Source organism: Cetorhinus maximus, chromosome 6 (assembly GCF_964194155.1).
Source record: "Cetorhinus maximus chromosome 6, sCetMax3.hap1.1, whole genome shotgun sequence".
NCBI classification, from domain to species: Eukaryota; Metazoa; Chordata; class Chondrichthyes; order Lamniformes; family Cetorhinidae; genus Cetorhinus; species Cetorhinus maximus.
Window position 1 is genome coordinate 152,125,040 of NC_135884.1, and position 17,051 is coordinate 152,142,090.

At 45.0% G+C, this 17,051-nt stretch overlaps 1 protein-coding gene across 2 annotated transcripts in view; it reads right to left on the reverse strand.

The window, feature by feature from the left end:
• Nucleotides 1-17,051, reverse strand: part of cdh11 (cadherin 11, type 2, OB-cadherin (osteoblast)) — a 180,521-nt gene that overhangs the window by 58,566 nt on the left and 104,904 nt on the right. For both annotated transcript variants that reach the window (XM_078544661.1, XM_078544663.1), the window contains exons 4-7: nucleotides 15,206-15,500; nucleotides 7,404-7,523; nucleotides 1,461-1,628; nucleotides 154-341 (exon numbers count right to left, since the gene is read on the reverse strand). In XM_078544661.1, the coding sequence (XP_078400787.1) occupies nucleotides 154-341; nucleotides 1,461-1,628; nucleotides 7,404-7,523; nucleotides 15,206-15,500 (771 nt within the window). The remainder of the gene's footprint in view (nucleotides 1-153; nucleotides 342-1,460; nucleotides 1,629-7,403; nucleotides 7,524-15,205; nucleotides 15,501-17,051) is intronic.

Here is a 17,051-nt window from a genome sequence, read left to right on the forward strand (position 1 = left end):
TTCTACAAATAGAGAGGTCGGGGGGGATATTTAATAGAGGTGTTCAAAATTATGAATGAGTTTTGATGGAGTAGATGTTTCCACTGGCTGTTTCCAACGCCCACTCCACTAGGCAAACAATCCCGTCCCCACGTTCACTTGATGCTTTGGTACCTTTTTCAGCTTGATAACTCCCTCCTGAGTCTGTGAGTCGGTTGCGATTTCAAAGAAATCTCTGCCGTCTCCATCAATGATTCTGTAGGACACCATCCCGTTCTCCCCAATGTCTGGGTCTTTGGCCTTTACCCGTCCCACCACTGCTCCTAAATCAGCAGCCTCCGAGATCGACATCTGATACACGCCTGAATAGAAATGAACAACACATGTCGCATTTACAATGGGGTTTCTTACTTGGATACCATTGATTATCAATGAGAATTGGTGCCCCATTAATGACTCGGTGCAAACTGAACCTGGAATAGGTATTGCTGCAGTGGTGCACATTTGTGCTAACTGACATCAAACTTCTTTTGGAGCCCCGGCATAGTGTTTATGTTTCTGGGCTAATAATCCCGAGAACGTGAGTTCAAATCCCACCAGGGCAGTTTGATCATTTGAATTCAGTATTGAATATAAAAACCTGGTGTAAAAATGACAATGAAGCTGTCAGATTGTCATAAAAGCCCATTTGGTTCCCTCGCTCACGGCCTTTAGGGAAGGAAGGTCCTCCTGTCCTTTCGCAGTCTGGCTTTCTGACTCCAGCTCCGCACCACCTGATTGACTCTTAACTTCCCTCTGAAGTAGCCTGTATAACATCTGAAAGTGATTCAAGAAGGCCTACCAGGTCTCTTAGGGCAATTAAGGATGGGCACTGAATGGCAGCCTTGTCAGTGATTTCTACATCCTGAGAATAGATGAAAATGTCTCACCAGGAGGATGTTTATACCGGGGACCAGAGGCTTCAGCCCAGTGGGATAATGAAGGCACCTGCGCCTGTACATACCCCACACCATCGAAGGTTTGGGGCCACTTAAGGATGGATGAAATGTTGCTGCTCCATTGTGTTAAGTGGTAAAATGCTAGACTCAGACTTAGAAGGTCATGAAGTCAGCCCCACCCCCCTACCCCCCACTCCAGGAACTTCAGCACATAATCTATGCTGGCGCTCCCAATGCAGTACTGTGGGGAGTGCCGCACTGTTAGAGGTGTTATCTTTCAACTACTTCATAACATTTAGTTTTGGAAATATTAAACAGAAAAAAAATAACAATGCTTTGGGATCAGCCTCAATAGAGAGGGCTGGCCATTCTTCGTGTGAGAGATTGGGCGCAATGAAACAGGTGGAGGCCCTTCAGCCGCTCAAGCCTTTTCCACAATTCAATTAGCTGATGGCTGATTAACATATTAACTCCCTCCACCTGCCTCGGCTCTGTAACCCTTAATACCTCAACGGGTGAAAGGATAAAGAGGAGCTTTCTTACTTTGTGGGAACTTTGGTGGGTTGTCATTGACGTCTGTGAGGGTGATTGTCACTTTTGTCGTTCCGGAGAGACCTCCCATGTGGCCGCCCATATCCTTTGCTTGTATCACCACAAGGTATTCCTCCCTTGCTTCCCGATCCATGTTCGGAAGGGCCGTCCTTATGATGCCTAAAGAGAGGATAAGGGAAGGATCACCATTTCTGGCATTTGTACAGGCACCGGAAACAGACCTTACACCGAGCTTGTTTTGCTGAATCAGATATTAAAACCCTCATGGTAGCAACAACATTAATTTGCATTTATATTCCACCTTTAACACGATAAAATCTCTCGAGGTAAGCTTCACCGTGGTGTTTTCATACAAAGTGACGATGAACCACGCAAGGAGAGATGAGCAGAAGCTTGGTCAAAGAGGTAGGTTTTATGGAGGGGAGTGAGGCCGAGAGGTTGAGGAAGGGAACGGCAAAGCGTCCAGGCAGCTGAAGGCATGGCTGCCAACAGAGAAACGATGAGAATCTGGGTTAGACATGGTGCCAGAACTGAAGAATTGCAGAGATCTTGGAGCATTGTAAGTTACAGAGATACGAAGGGACAATGCCATGGAGAGATTTGATGACAAAGAGGAGAATTTTTAAAATGCAGTTGTAGCCGGACGGGGAGCAAAGGGTTGATGGGTCAATGGGACTTAGGACAAGGGCAGCAGAGGTTTGGATTGGCTCAAGTACATGGGCGGTGCAACAGACCTGAAAATGTCTTTTTTTTTTAAATTTTCAAAACCGTTTTTGTTTACCACCCCTGCCCCCACAGCTCTATACTGAAGACAGTGATTGTGCTCAGTTCCAATTCCACGGACACTGGGAGCCTTTAGAATCATGGGACCAGACTGGGCAATGAATATTAACAGGCTGTTCGACTGCAGGGTCATTACAGTCAAGCATCCCCTATCTCCACCCAATTCCCAGCAGGAGTCCCGACAGTTAAAAGCCGGAATCCTGGCTTTGGATAATTTGCTTCTGAGGTGAGGTTGCAAACAGGGCACATTATAGGAACTCAACAACCACCCTGACTGACTCAACTTGTCTCAGGTGAGAACAGTGGCACTTAAACGCATTTTCAATAAAATCCCAGCATTTGAATCTCCACATGGCTTTGCTTTAGCGATTGGTTCAACCATTGCTCATTCTTTGGAATAAAGAGGTTCTTCCTGGTTGATCAGAACAGGAAGAGGCCATTCAGCCTCACAATTCAATAAGATCATGGCTGATCTGTATCTTAACTCTATTTATCCAGCTTTGCTCCATATCCTTTGATAATCTGACCAACAAAATCTGTCCATCTGCATTGTTGATATCTCCAGTTGAATCTCTCCATCTCTCTTGCCTCCTTTGAGGCATTCCTTAAAACCTCATCCTTTTACTGACCACTAGTCTTAAAATCTACTTATGCAATTGAGACAAATTTAACTTTGATACCCACTCCTCTGCTGGACCCTGGGGCAGTTAACTACATAAAAGGCACTAGAAATAAATGCAAGTTTCTGTTTGCAATCTATTTTGAACAATTTATTACACGTGGCCCTAATAGCCTACCTCACTTGTGAAGCAACCATTTCATGTTTGTACATTTTTTAACATTTCACATCCCATGTTGAAGTCAGCCATTAGCCATCATTCTTGTTAGCTGTAAAGCTTAAATTTCCCTGCTTTCTCTTGTCACGGAGTCAGGAGGTTGTGGGTTTAATTCCCATTGTAGGACTTGACCATAAAATCCATGGTGATGCTGAGGGAGTGCTGCACTGTTGAAGGCGATGTCCATTGCGTTAGATGTTCAATCACACTCCAACCTCACCTTTTAGTGGACGTTAAAGTATCCCATGTTGCTATCCAAAGAAGCACAGGTAAGTTCCCCCCAGAATCCTGGCCAACATATATCCCTTAACCAACAATACAAAAGGAACAGATGGCCTGGCCATTTATCACATTGCTGTTTACAGGAGCTGGTGTGTGCAAATTGACGGCCGGGTTTCCCTACATCACAACAGTGAACGAATCACACTGGGGATCTTCCTGGTCTGAAGACAAGGCAGCAACACATGAATTGTATTTTCAATAAAACCCAGCATTTGGATCTCCACTTGGACCTAATAATTGTCCAAGCATTTCTCATTCTTCTGAGCAAAGACTTTTTCCCTGATACACAGGAGTGTCAGGGACAGGAGCTGGCTATATTCAGCCTCTCGAGCCTGTCCACTTTGAAGAGTCAGTACACTTCAAGAAAAAGTACTTCATTGTCTGTGAAGCATTTTGGGAAGCCCTATGGCCATCAAAATCACCAGCGAGATGGAAGTTCTGTCTTTCTTTCTCTAATCTTTCCTTGTGGCTCATTCCCCTCCAATATGCGAACGAGCCCTGGAGATAAACATTGCGAGGAAACCAGAGCCAAATTACTAAAGTACTCTTTTCACAGGCAGTTCCAAGGGCTGAGTGTAAAAGCAAATTAGTCCCACTCCCCTCATCTGAATAAATTATGCAAATAAGAAATGTCTGTATAACGCTCTTCAAACCACTAGAGTGATATAAAACACAATGTTATATTGTTTATAAAGTTTAAAAATTGCTTTACAGTTGCTCTGTTCCCACTCCTGGATAGTAATGAGGTTCAGTCTTATTTAATGCCTATTACAGCTCAACAGAAACTATATCGCTAACTACGGTTAAGGTTTCAAAACAAATTTTATTATCATTTAGAAACAATGCTTTTCTCGGGTACTTTGATTTCATTTTACTCCACTACATTTCATTCTTTTTCAGGAAAAGGAAGAGGACAGGTTGGGAACGGTTAGAGGATGGGGAAAGGGAAGGATTGAAGGAGAATGGAGAAAGGTGGCAGATTGAGAGAAGGTGGAGAAAGGGGGTCTTTATGTCTTGGGTAAATGATCTTGTTGGCCAACTGAGCTTTAACTGCATGCCTTCCTATGGTCTCATCAATTGCTTCTTGCAATCAATAATGGGGAGAGACTGATGTAAGAATAAACAGTGCTGGTTTATTGAGACATAGGGCAGAGCACCAGATCATACGTGCTCACTCAGAAACCTCCAGGAATAGACTTACAGTTCACAGTTGCCCACGCTGTACAGTGATTCATCAGTGCTGTCACATGATCAGTTCAAATGCATTCTCTTAAAGGGACAGGGTATCTCACTTTACCACAGGAGCGGATGAAGAGAGAGTGGGGTAAGGGGTTAGATTGGAGAAAGGATGGGGAAAAGGAGGGAGGATAGAGAGGAGGTCGGAAAAGGGGGGAGGATGGAGAGAACTTGGGGGAAGGGAAGGATGGAGAGAGTGGGGAAAGGGGAGGGGAGAGAGAGTGGGGAAAGGGAGAATATGGAAGAAGAGTGGGGCAAGGGAAGAGGATTGAGAGAAAGTTTGTATGGAGGAGGATGGAGAGAGGTGGGGAAAGGGGAAGATGGAGAGATGATGGGGAAAGGGGAAGATGGAGAGATGATGGGGAAAGGGGAGGATGGAGAGAGTGTGAAAAGGGGAGGATGGCGAGAGCATGGAAAGGGGAGAGAGACGGAGGTTAGGGTGGAAAGGCCTGATCAAAGAGAAAGGTTTTGAGGAGATTTATGGAAATAGGGAGTCAGGTGGCAGGGTTGGGGGAACTGGGGAGAAAGTTCCAGAGAGAAGGAGTGTAATGATTTAAGCAATGAGTAAATATTGAACTTCCATTCTTAAAAGGAAATCTTTTTTTCCCCATTTTAGAAACTTCCAGATTAACCATTCAGAGAACTGACGGGTGCCAAACACTAGCTGAGAGTGTGATTCATATCTGCCTGGGATTCAGTCCTGTGGTAGCAGTGTAATTAGGAACAGGAACAGGAGTAGGTCATTCAGCCCCTTGAGCCTGCTCTGTCGTTTCATAAAATCATGATTGATCTCTGACACAAATCCATTTACCTGCCTTTGATCTATATCTCCTGATACCCCGACCTAACAAAAATCTATCTTTGTCAGTCTGGAATGCACCAACGTTCCCTAGCACCCATAGCCTTTGGGGGAGAGAGTTCCAGATTTCTACTACCCTTTCTGTGGAGAATTACTTTCTCTTTTTACTCCTAAATGGCCCTGCTCCGATTTTAAGATTGTGACCATTCATTAGAGCCATAGAAAAGTCACAAAGCGGAAAGAGGCCATTCAGCCCATCGTGTCTGAGCTGGCCATAAAAAGAGAATAAAGAAGCTAGCCGCTTATTTTTAATCCCACCTTCCAGCACCCAATCCATAGCCTTGCAGGTTACAGCACTTCAGGTGCAGATCCAGGTACCTGTTAAATGAGTTGAGCATTTCAACCTCAACCACCAACTTAGGCAGCGAGTTCCAGACGCCCACCACTCTCTGGGTGAAAAAGATTTTCCTCATGTCCCCTCTAATCCTTCTACCAATCACCTTAAATCGATGCCCCCTGGTATTGGCCCCTCAGCTAGGGGAAACAAATATTTCCTGTCTGCCCTATCTGGGCCCCTCATAATTTTGTGCACCCCAATTAGGTCACCCCTCAGCCTTCTCTGTTCTAAGGGAAACAACTTCAGTCTATCCAATCTCTCCTCATAGTTGCAGTTTTTGAGCCCTAACAGCATTTTTGTAAATCTCCTCTGTACTCTCTCCAGAGCAATTATGTCCTTCCTGTAATGTGCTGACCAGAACAGTAAACAAAACTCCAGCTGTGGCCCAACCAGCATTTTATACAGTTCCAGCATTATACCCCGGCTTTTGTATTCAATACCTCATCTAATAAAGGAAAGCATTTTATATGCTTTCTTTACCACCTTCTCTGCCTGTCCTGCCACCTTCAGGGACCTGTGGACATGCACTCCAAGGTCTCTCACTTCCTCTACCTCTCTCAATATCCTCCCATTTGTTCTTGATGCCTGCACCAGAGGAGATAGTTACTCTCTATATCTACCCTATTGAATCCTTTAAACATTTTAACTACCTCGATTAGATCATCCCTCACCTCAGCCTTTCATTTTTTTTTTAAATATTGAATCTTGGGATGTAAGCATCACTGGCAAGGCCAGCATTTATTGCCTCGTCCTGTTTGACCTTGTGAGCCACCTTCTTGAACCGTTGCAGCCCATTGGGTGTAGCTAGATGCTAACTGTAGCATAGTGACTTACTGGAGGACAGTTCGAGTCATCCACATTGCTGTGAACCTGGAGTCACATTTAAGACAGTGTACAAATGGCAGATTACCCCCCCTACTGAAGGACGTTTGCAAACCAGACTTTTTTTATGCTAATCTGGTAGTCCCATGATCATTAATGAGAGTAACATTATAATCCAGATTTATTGTTTAATTGGATTTAATGTCCTCTAGCCACCATGGTGGGGTTTTGAACACCTCTCTGGATTACAAGTCCAGTAACATTACCACAATGCTACCATTCCTTCCAAACTGAAGGCAACTCAAGGTTTATTATGCAACACCACCTCATAATTTAATCCTGATGAGTCTGCATTGCATCTCTCCCAAGAACATTGCACCCTTCCTGACGCTCAGTGTCCAGGATGGAACACAGTATACCAGATGCTGTTTGGCTGGGATTGCCAAACCTTTAGGATTATCCTGACAGCCTCAGGAATGAAAGATTACTATCCAGGAATCTGCTGCGAGCAACAACCAGGAAACAATTCACAGCGGCATTAAAATAAATGATGTTTTTGATACTTTCTTTGAACACATTTTCTTATTAGTTATCAAAATTTTGGTCATGGGAATTAAATATTAAGAGTTGGCAAACTATAGTTCTTGAGCAAGGCATCTGTATAATTGACTTCCTTCCTTTATCCGGCCGCACTGAGAAATAGATTTCAACATTCCATCAGCCTTCTTGATACATTTTTCTACCAGCCAATTAGTATTAAACGGTTGGTAGTTTCATACCTGTCTGGGGCTCAACGGAGAAGTAAGGCTGACCCTCCAGAATGCTGTACACCAGCCTGGCACTGTTTCCATAGGATGGGTCATCGGCATCTGTGGCTGTGACTTGAATGACAGAGGTACCTGAAAGGGAAGCGATGATCACATTGTCAAAGGGAGCGAGGGAGTGATAAATGGAGACAGTGCATGAAAGACTGCAGAGCGCCCAAACCCAAGCCTCACCATTCATCATGCTGTCAAAACCTTATACCTCAAGCTGTCAGCCTTGTGATACAAGAGTTTTGTTATGAAAGGTTTTACAAACTACATCAGGCAAGCAACTGTTGGCTCTTTAAAAAGCATATCGAGGCACTGGCAAAGGTGCGAAAAAGATTTACAAGGATAATACCTTAACAGAAAAGCTATAATTATCAAGAAAGATTGAATGGCCCGGGGCTCCTTAATCTCAAAAGGCGACGACCGAGCGGTGAACTGAAAGAGGACTTGTAAAGATCCTGTAGGGGTTTGATCAGGTAGGTATAGGGAAAATGGGAAGTATGTAATGCCCTCCCTCACGGTGCATCTGGCGGCAGGGGACATTTAATTGGGCGGGAGGTCGGCGGGTGAGGCCCCTGCCATCTTCCTGCCTCTGCCTCTGCCTTGAGAAGTTCAGAGTGGGAAGTGGGTTGTGGCCTGAGTGACTTGAGCTGCAATAGCACGAACAGCAATTAGATTCGATTGTTCTAAAATTAGCAACTGCATAGGCAAAATAGAAAGAACCTGTATTTTATAGCAGCCTCTCACAATCTCGGGACATTCCAAAAGGCTTTCCAGCCAATAAAGTAGTTAGTTCGGTTGTATGGCAGAAATTTAGGCCGCCCATTTTTTTCGTAGCAAGGTCCCACAAGCCATCAAAATGAGAATAACCAGGTAATCTTCTCTTTTAGTGATGTTGATTGAGGGTCGAGGTCCATTAGCTCAGTCGACTGGATGTCGAATGTGTGGTGCAGAATAATGCCGACAGAGTGGGTTCGGTCCCCATACTGCCCGAGGTAGCTCCTGCCTCGGTCTTGCCCCATCGTATTATTGTGGCATGAGCCGTGACAAGTAGCCCTTGAACAATGATGACACTGCGTAGCGAGAATGATTGAGGGGTAAACATTAACCAGATGTGGTGGGTGGGAGGCATGGGGCAGCACCCCTGTACTTCTTCAAAATAATGCCATGGATTTCACCTTAACCTTCAACTACTATGGTATGTCCATGAGTCATATTAGAGAAAGAGACTGCAGTAAAACCTAAAAATCATCAGCCTTTCTGATTCTACCTTAAGTACCGAAATGGCCGCTTTATTTTTTTTTGGATTGAAGTTGCTGTTGTAAATCTGAATCATCCGTGTACTGTCAGGAGCTAATTGAGTGTTTACAATACTTTTAACAGTTGATTTTATCTATTGAACGGAGGGACATCAATGCTCGGGAATGAGAATTTATACGCTGTGCAATCTAGGACAGCATCAAACACTTCCAGGATATCTAAAATCAAATATTGCGGATGCTGGAAATCTGTAGTAGAGACAGAAAGTGTTGGAGATACTTAGCAGGTCTGGCAGCATCGATGGAGAGGGAAACAGAGTGGACAGGCCGGTTTTTGTTTTTGTGGCGGAGGCGGGAATCAGAAGGCGGGTTCATTTCCGGGTCATGAATCTGTCCACGGTGGGAATTTGATATGATGATATTGGTATTTTGGTAGAGGCAAGCTGTCAACTGAGTCGGAGGTGGGTTTTCCAGCCAATTAACGGGTCCCCGGCGGCATGGGTATGCGGGAAGAGGCCCTTAAGACCATTTAAGTGGTTCAGCGGGCACCAGCCGATAGGGCAAAATGGCATGGTGGCAGGAAAACGTTGGGCACCCCTTTCCCCAGACACCTTCCTGCCTCCCGCCCCATCGGCAAGGGGTTGGTAAAATTCCAGCTGCTGACTCTGTTTCTCTGTCCACAGATGTTATCTAATCTGAGCAGATTCAGCATTTCTGTTTTTACATCTATAGTACAGATTGGGTACAGAGTAAAACTCCTTCTGCACTGGCTCAACAGTTCACTTCATCCCGAGCTCAGAAGACCACCCCTTAATGCAGTTCTACGCCATTTCCATTTGGCCCATTGTTCACTCTCCAGCTATCTAACTGAATCTGCCTCAGACCAAGGAAGTATAGGTGACACAACCAGAGACCATTAGGCCCATCCTGATTGCATGGCCCCCTGGGAAATTCAAAACTTATCCCACTTCCCAATTATTGCTCATAACCCTGTATATTCCCTTCTTCAAAACATTAACACAGTGTTGCATCAAAAATTGGATCTGCCTCACCTACCATTTTTTTTTTAATTCATTCACAGGGTGTGGGTGTCACTGGCTGGGCCAGCATTTATTGCCCATCCCTGGTTGCCCTTGAGAAGGTGGTGGTGAGCTGTCTTTTTGGACTGCCGCAGTCCATGTGGTGTAGGTACACCCACGGTGCTGTTAGAAAGGGAGTTCCAGGATTTTGACCCAGCGACAGTGAAGTAACGACGATATATTTCCAAGTCAGGATGTTGAGTGAATTGGAGGGGAACATTCAGGTGATGGTGTTCCCATCTATCTGCTGCCCTTGTCCTTCTAGATGGCAGTGGTCGTGGGTTTGGAAGATGCTGTATAAGAAACCTTGGTAAATTCCTGCAGTGCAGTGCATCTTGTAGATGGTACACGCTGCTGCTACTGTGCATCGGTGGTGGAGGGACTGAATGTTTGATGATGTGGTGCCAATCAAGCAGCTGCTTTGTCCTGGATGGTGTTGAGCTTCTTTAGTGTTGTGGGAGCTGTACTCATGCAGGCAAATAGGAAGTATTCCATCACACTCCTGACTTATGCCTTGTAGATGGTGGACAGGCTTTGGGGAGTCAGCAGGTGAGTTATTCGTCGCATGATTCCTAGCCTCTGACCTGCTCCTGTAGCCACAGTATTTATATAGCTAGTCCAGTTCAGTCTCTGATCAAAGGTAACTACCAGGGTGTTTATAGTGGGGGATTTAGTGATGGTAATGCCATTGAACATAAAGAGGTGATTGTTGGATTCTCTCTTGTTGGAGACGGTCATTGCCTGATACTTGTGTGGCATGAATCTTGCTTGCCACTTGTCAGCCCAAGCCTGGGTATTGTCCAGGTCTTGCTGCATTTGGACATGGACTGCTTCAGTATCTGAGGAGTTGCGAATGTTGCTGAACATTGAGCAATCATCAACGAACATCCCCACTTCTGACCTTATGATAGAAGGAAGATCATTGATGAAGCAGCTGAAGATGTTTGGGCCCAAGACACTACCCTGAGGAACTCCTGCAGTGATGTCCTGGAGCTGAGATGACTGACCTCCAACGACCACAACCATCTACCTTTGTGCTAGGTATGACTCCAACCAGTGGAGAGTTTTCTCCCTGATTCCCATTGACTCCAGTTTTGCTAGGGCTCCTTGATGCTACACTCTGTCAAATGCAGTCTTGATGTTAAGGGCAGTCACTCTCACCTCACTGCTTGGGAGTTCAACTCTTTTATCCATATTTGAACCAAGGCTTTAATGAGGTCAGGAGCTGAGTGATCCTGGCAGAACCCAGACTGGGCGTCAGTGAGCAGGTTATTGGTAAGCAAATGCTACTTGATAGCTCTGTTGATAACCCCTTCCATCACTTTACTGGTGATTGAAAGTAGACTGATGAGGCGGTAATTGTCCAGGTTGGATTTGTCCTGCTTTTGTGTATAGGGCATACCTGGGCAATTTTCCACATAGCCAGGTAGATGCCAGTGCTGTGGCTGTACTGCATCAGCTTGGCTAGGGGCACAGCAAGTTCTGGAGCACAAGTCTTCAGTACTATTGTCAGGGAGCATAGCCTTTGCACTATCCAATGCCTTCAGCCATTTCTTGATATCACATGGAGTGAATTGAATTGCCTAAAGGCTGGCATCTATGGTGCTGGGGACCTCTGAAGGAGGCCGAGATGGATCATCCATTCGGCACTTCCGGCTGATGATTGTAGCAAATGCTTCAGCCTTATCTTTTGCACTATGCTGGGTTCCAACGCGATTGAGGATGGGAATATTTGTGGTTCCTCCTCCTCCAGTGAGTTGTTTAATTGTCCACCACCATTCATAACTGGGTGTGGCAGGACTGCAGAGCTTAGATCTGATCCGTTGGTTGTGGGATCGCTTAGCTCTGTCTATCGCTTGTTGCTTATGCTACTTGACATGCAAATAGTCCTGTGTTATAGCTTCACCAGGTTGACACTGTATTTTTAAGTATGCCTGGTGCAGTTCCTAACATGCCCTCCTGCATTCTTCATTGAACTAGGGTTGATCCCCTGATTTATTGGTAATGGGTAGAGTGGGGGATATGCCGGGCTATGAGGTTACAGATTGTGTTCAAGTACAATTCTGCTGCTGCTGATGGTCCACAGCGCCTCATGGATGCCCAGTCTTGAGTTGCTAGATCTGTTCGAAATCTATCCCATTTAGCACGGTGGTAGTGCCTCACAACACGATGGAGGTTATCCTCAAAGTGAAGGCAGGAATTTGTCTCCACAATGACTGTGCAGTGGTCACTCCTATCAATGCTATCATGGACAGATGCATCTGCGGCAGGCAGGTTGGTGAGGATGAGGTCAAGTATGTTTTTCCCTCTTGTTGGTTCCCTCATCACCTGCTGCAGACCCAGTCTAGCCGTTATGTCATTTAGGACTCAGCCAGCTCTGTTGGTAGTGGTGCTTTCGAGCCATTCTTGGTGATGGACATTGAAGACCCTCATCCAGAGAACATTCTGCACCCTTGCCACCCTCAGTGCTTCCTCCAAGTAGTGTTCAACATGGAGGGAGGGCAGTACATGGTAATCAGCAGGAGGTTTCCTTGCCCATATTTGATCTGATGCCATGAGACTTCCTCTCATGGGGTCTGGAGTCGATGTTGAGGGTTTCCAGGCCAACTCCCTCCCGTCTGTATACCACTGTGCCGCCACCTCTGCTGGGTCTGTCCTGCCAGTGAGACAGGACATACCCAGGAATGGTGATAGTGGTGTCTGGGACATTATCTGTTAGATATGATTCTGTGAGGATGACTACATCAGGCTGTTGCTTGACTGGTCTGTGAGACAGCTCTGCAAATTTTGGCACTAGCCCCCAGATGTTAGTAAGGAGGACTTTGCAGGGTTGTCAGGGTTGAGTTTGCCGTTGTCGTTTCCAGTGCCTAGTTCAATGCTGGGTGGTCCGTCTGGTTTCATTCCTATTTTTATGACTTTGTAGCAGTTTGATACAACTGACTGGCTTGCCAGGCCATTTCAGAGGGCATCTAAGAGTCAACCACAATTTAGTATGAAGAGCTACATGGGACCAGCACTGGGCCAAAAGAATTTTGTGAGGTCACGAGTATCTCGTTCTGGGACTGAAAACACCATTTCAAGTAGCTAGGACCACTCTGTGTCTGGGCAACTCTTCCCTGTTGGCACCTTGAAAATTGCACCAAGACTCCACGTCCATCCTAGGATGCTGATTTGCATACCATAATAAGGCGCCCACCTGAAACAGGCAGGCATGGCCACCTGTTTGTCGAGTGCTACGTGGAAATGGTTTTCTATGGATTGCTTACAGGTACATGGGCCAGGCAGGTCGGTGCTGCAAGTTTCAGGCCACCAGCATCCCCTTCTTCCGCCACCTCCCCCTGCCTTAGCGGACGGAATGGAAATTGGTTTCAGTGTATCCCAAGCTCAACAACAACAACAACAACAACTTGCAATTAGACAATGCCTTCAATGAAATAAAAGATCATCCCAAGGCCTTTCAGAGGGAGCGTTAGCAGAATAAAATGTGACTCCAATGAGGACATATTTGGACAGATGACTAAACAGGTAGGTTTTAAGGACTGATTTAAAGGAGGGGCAGGTACTGAGACTGAGGGGTTTAAGGAGGGCATTCCAGAGCTTAGAGCCTGGAAAGCACAGCCCTTCCCTGGCACCAGGGGACTGGAATGATGCTGCCCATCACGGCCTACAAACAGAGGAGACATTAATCAAAGAACCCACAGAGAAAAGTCAAGGTCTAACCCATTACGTCACACAGTTTTCAACAGTTGGTTTTCCAGTTTTGGGTATGTGTCCATTGAGCTGAATATGTGTGTGTGTGTTGTCTGACAACAAGAAATAATTTGTAGCATAACTGATTTTTAAAAAGATTAAGTCCCTAATACTGTAGAACCAGTTATATAGTGGCAGTGAGAAAAGCAATGAAAGGGTACAGCAACAAGGAAATCCCTGAAAGTGTGATGAGTAAACAGGTACGATAACCAAGAATAGAGCAGCAACAATTTACATTTATAGAGCCCCTTTAATGCAGTTCACCCGCTCAAGATGCTTCATAGGAGCAATTGTCAAACAAACTTTGCTATCAAGCCACATTAAGAGATATTGAGCAGGTAAACAGGTAGAGTTTAAGGAGCATCTAAAACGAGGAGGAAGAGATAGTGAAGCAGAGAGATTGAGAGCTCAGGGTCCAGGCATACCATCAATGCTGAACTGACGGGATTCAATGGTTTGTGAGAGGTCAGAATTAGAAGAATGCAGAGATGCCAGAGAGTGTTAGGACTGGAGGAGTTGACAGAATGAGGAATGGGTGAGACCACGGAGGGATTTCAAAGCAAGAATGTGGATATTAAAATCGAGTCGTTGCAGGACTGGGAGTTATGTAGACCAGTGAGCATTGGGGTGATGGGTGAACGGGAGTTGGTGCGAGTTTGGATACTGACAGAAGAGTTTTGGATAAGCTCAAGTTTACGAATAGTGCAGCATCCAAAACCATGGGAGAATATAAGAACAAAAGAAATAGGAACAGAAGTAGGCCATTTGGCCCATTGAGCCTCCTCCACCATTCAATAGGATCATGGCTGATTTGATCGTGGCCTTAAGACTAATTTTCCCCCTATAGCCCTTGACTCCTTATAGATCAAAAATCTGTCCAATTCAGCCTTGAATGTATTCAATGACCCAGCATTGGAATAGACAAGTCTTAGCGATAACAAAGGCATGGATGATGGTTTCAGCATCAGATGAGCTGAGGCAGGGGTGGATACAGGCAATGTTACAGGCTTGGAAGTAGACAGTCTTGGTGACTGGGATCAAATGGGGTCAGAAGGCTCAGGTAAGGGGCGAATAGGGATACCAAGGTTGCAAACCATCTAAGACAGTGGCAGGGAGAGGGATGGAATCGGTGGCTGGGAAACAGAGATTGCAGCAGGGACAGAAGGCAAAGGATTTGATCTTCCCAGTACTTAGTTGGAAAGAAATTTGTGCTCAGCCAATTCTGTAAGATGGACCAGCAGCGTGACAAATCAAAGGCAGCAAAGGGATCATGAGAATAAGATTGAATACAGTAATAAATAAGTAATGCAACAAAGGAGTATAGCACCAAATAAGCATCGTAATAGATAAGTACAGGAATGAATGAGTAGACTAAGGAGTAGAATAATGAATAAATGTACTAACAAATGCATGTAGCAATGTATAAATAATTAAGTATAGTGAGTACAATATTGAACGGCTGTCAATTGGGTATAGAAAGATGAGTATTTTAACAAGTGCAAAAAGTACAATAATGAACAAGTACAGATGGAAAAGGGTGAACTGATGAATGACTATGAGTATGTAGTAGCAATGAGTAATAAATATGTATTACAATATACATAATAATGAACAAGTCCAGATCAAAATGAGCAAAGAACATATTTTCAGTATAACCTTCAGTAAAGCCGATGGTACCTACCGACATTAGACATCTCTGGGACTGTAGCGTGATGAGGTCCGGTCAAGAACTCGGGAGGGTTGTCATTTATATCCTGGACTTTCACAATGAACTCGGAGGGAGGCTCCAGAGGTTTGTTTGTTAAACGGTCGACAGCTTGTGCCATCAGAGTGTACTCAGCGCGCTCCTCTCGGTCCAGCGTTTTCGTTGCGTGGATGTTCCCTGTTTTCTCATCGATAACAAATATAGTTCCAGCTCCCTCACCGGACAGGATGTACCTGATCTTCCCTCCTCCACTGTCCAGATCCGTGTGGAGCTGCAATGGCAAACAAGCACCTCAGGTATTACTGGTCAGAGCACACTGTCAATTCACCCAAATAATTCACCTTATAGAGTCTCACCATCAGGATCCCTTTGAAAGAGTGAGTCTCGCCATTAAGACCCATTATAAGGAGTGAGTCCCACAACACTCATTTAGAAAGAGTCAACATTAGTGATCCTTTTATAGAGTGAGTCTCACCATCAGGACCCCTTTTAAATAGGGAGCTTTACATTAATATTATCTGGACAAGGCTGAAAATTTGCTTTCTCTCTTTTACTATTTGTTCTCGTTCTTATATATCAGATTCCCAATGTCTAAAGTTATTCCCAATTTGTCCTTTTCCCTTTTTCCTCTGCATCCCTATGAAGGTTGCTTTCTTCAGGCCCTGGCTATGCTATCACACACTCGGGAATATCTAATCTTAACACCAAGCAAGAATTCTCTTCCCAGTTCTGACATTCAGACCTGTCCACAGATCTAAATGAGATTTCAATCGCCAACTCTTTACCTGTGGCATTATCTCTTGCCAAAAGAGGCAAGCTGCATCAACGCACGTCCACAGAGCAATACCGGGTAGGATTCATCTATTATAATCCTCTACTCTTATCCGCTTTTCTCTGTCTTTCCTGTTTTTGTTCTGTTTTCTTTATCTCAAGGGGGCTAGAATACAAAAATGAGGGAATGATGCCTCAGCTGCACAGCGCCTTGGTCAGATTCTACCTGGGGTAACCGTGTTCAGGTCTGGGCACTGCACCTCAGGCAGGGTACGTTGGCCTTATTGAAGGGAATACAACACTGATTCACCAGCATTGCACCAGGGCTTAGAGAGTTAAATTACAAGGAAGCTTGAATAACTTTGTCTTGTATTCCCCTGATTATAAAGGATTGAGGGGTGATCTTGAGCAAGGTGTTTAATGTTAAAAGGATCCAATAAAGTGTGTATGGAGAATTTATTTGCTCTGGAAACAAGAATGAGGGTACATAAGGGAACACCACCACCTGGAAGTTCCCCTCCAAGCCGCTCACCATCCTGACTTGGAAATATATCACCGTTCCCTCACTGTCGCTGGGTCAAAATCCTGGAACTCCCTTCCTAACAGCACTGTGGGTGTACCTACACCACATGGACTACAGCGGTTCAAGAAGGTGGCTCACCTGCCATCTTCTGAAGGGCAATTAGGGATGGGCAATAAATGCTGGCCTGGCCAGCGACGCCCACACCCCATAAATGAAACCAAAAACAACCTTTTGGTTGGGCTGGATCCAGGAGGGAAATCAAGAAGCACTTTCTGACACAAAGGTTAGTGGAAATCTGGATGTCCCTTCCCCCAAAAATTTGGAAGCTGAGACACAATTAGAGCTTTTAAAATTGCTAGATTTTTTATGGTAAGGACATCAAGAGACAGAGTAAAGACAGATAAATGGCATCGAAATACAGATCAATTGAAGAGGGGGGAGACACACTGAAGGTGCTGAATGAGTCAAATGCTCTTCTTAATGTCACTAAATCATCCTTTTCCTCCGGGCCTCAGGTTTCTTTGAGAG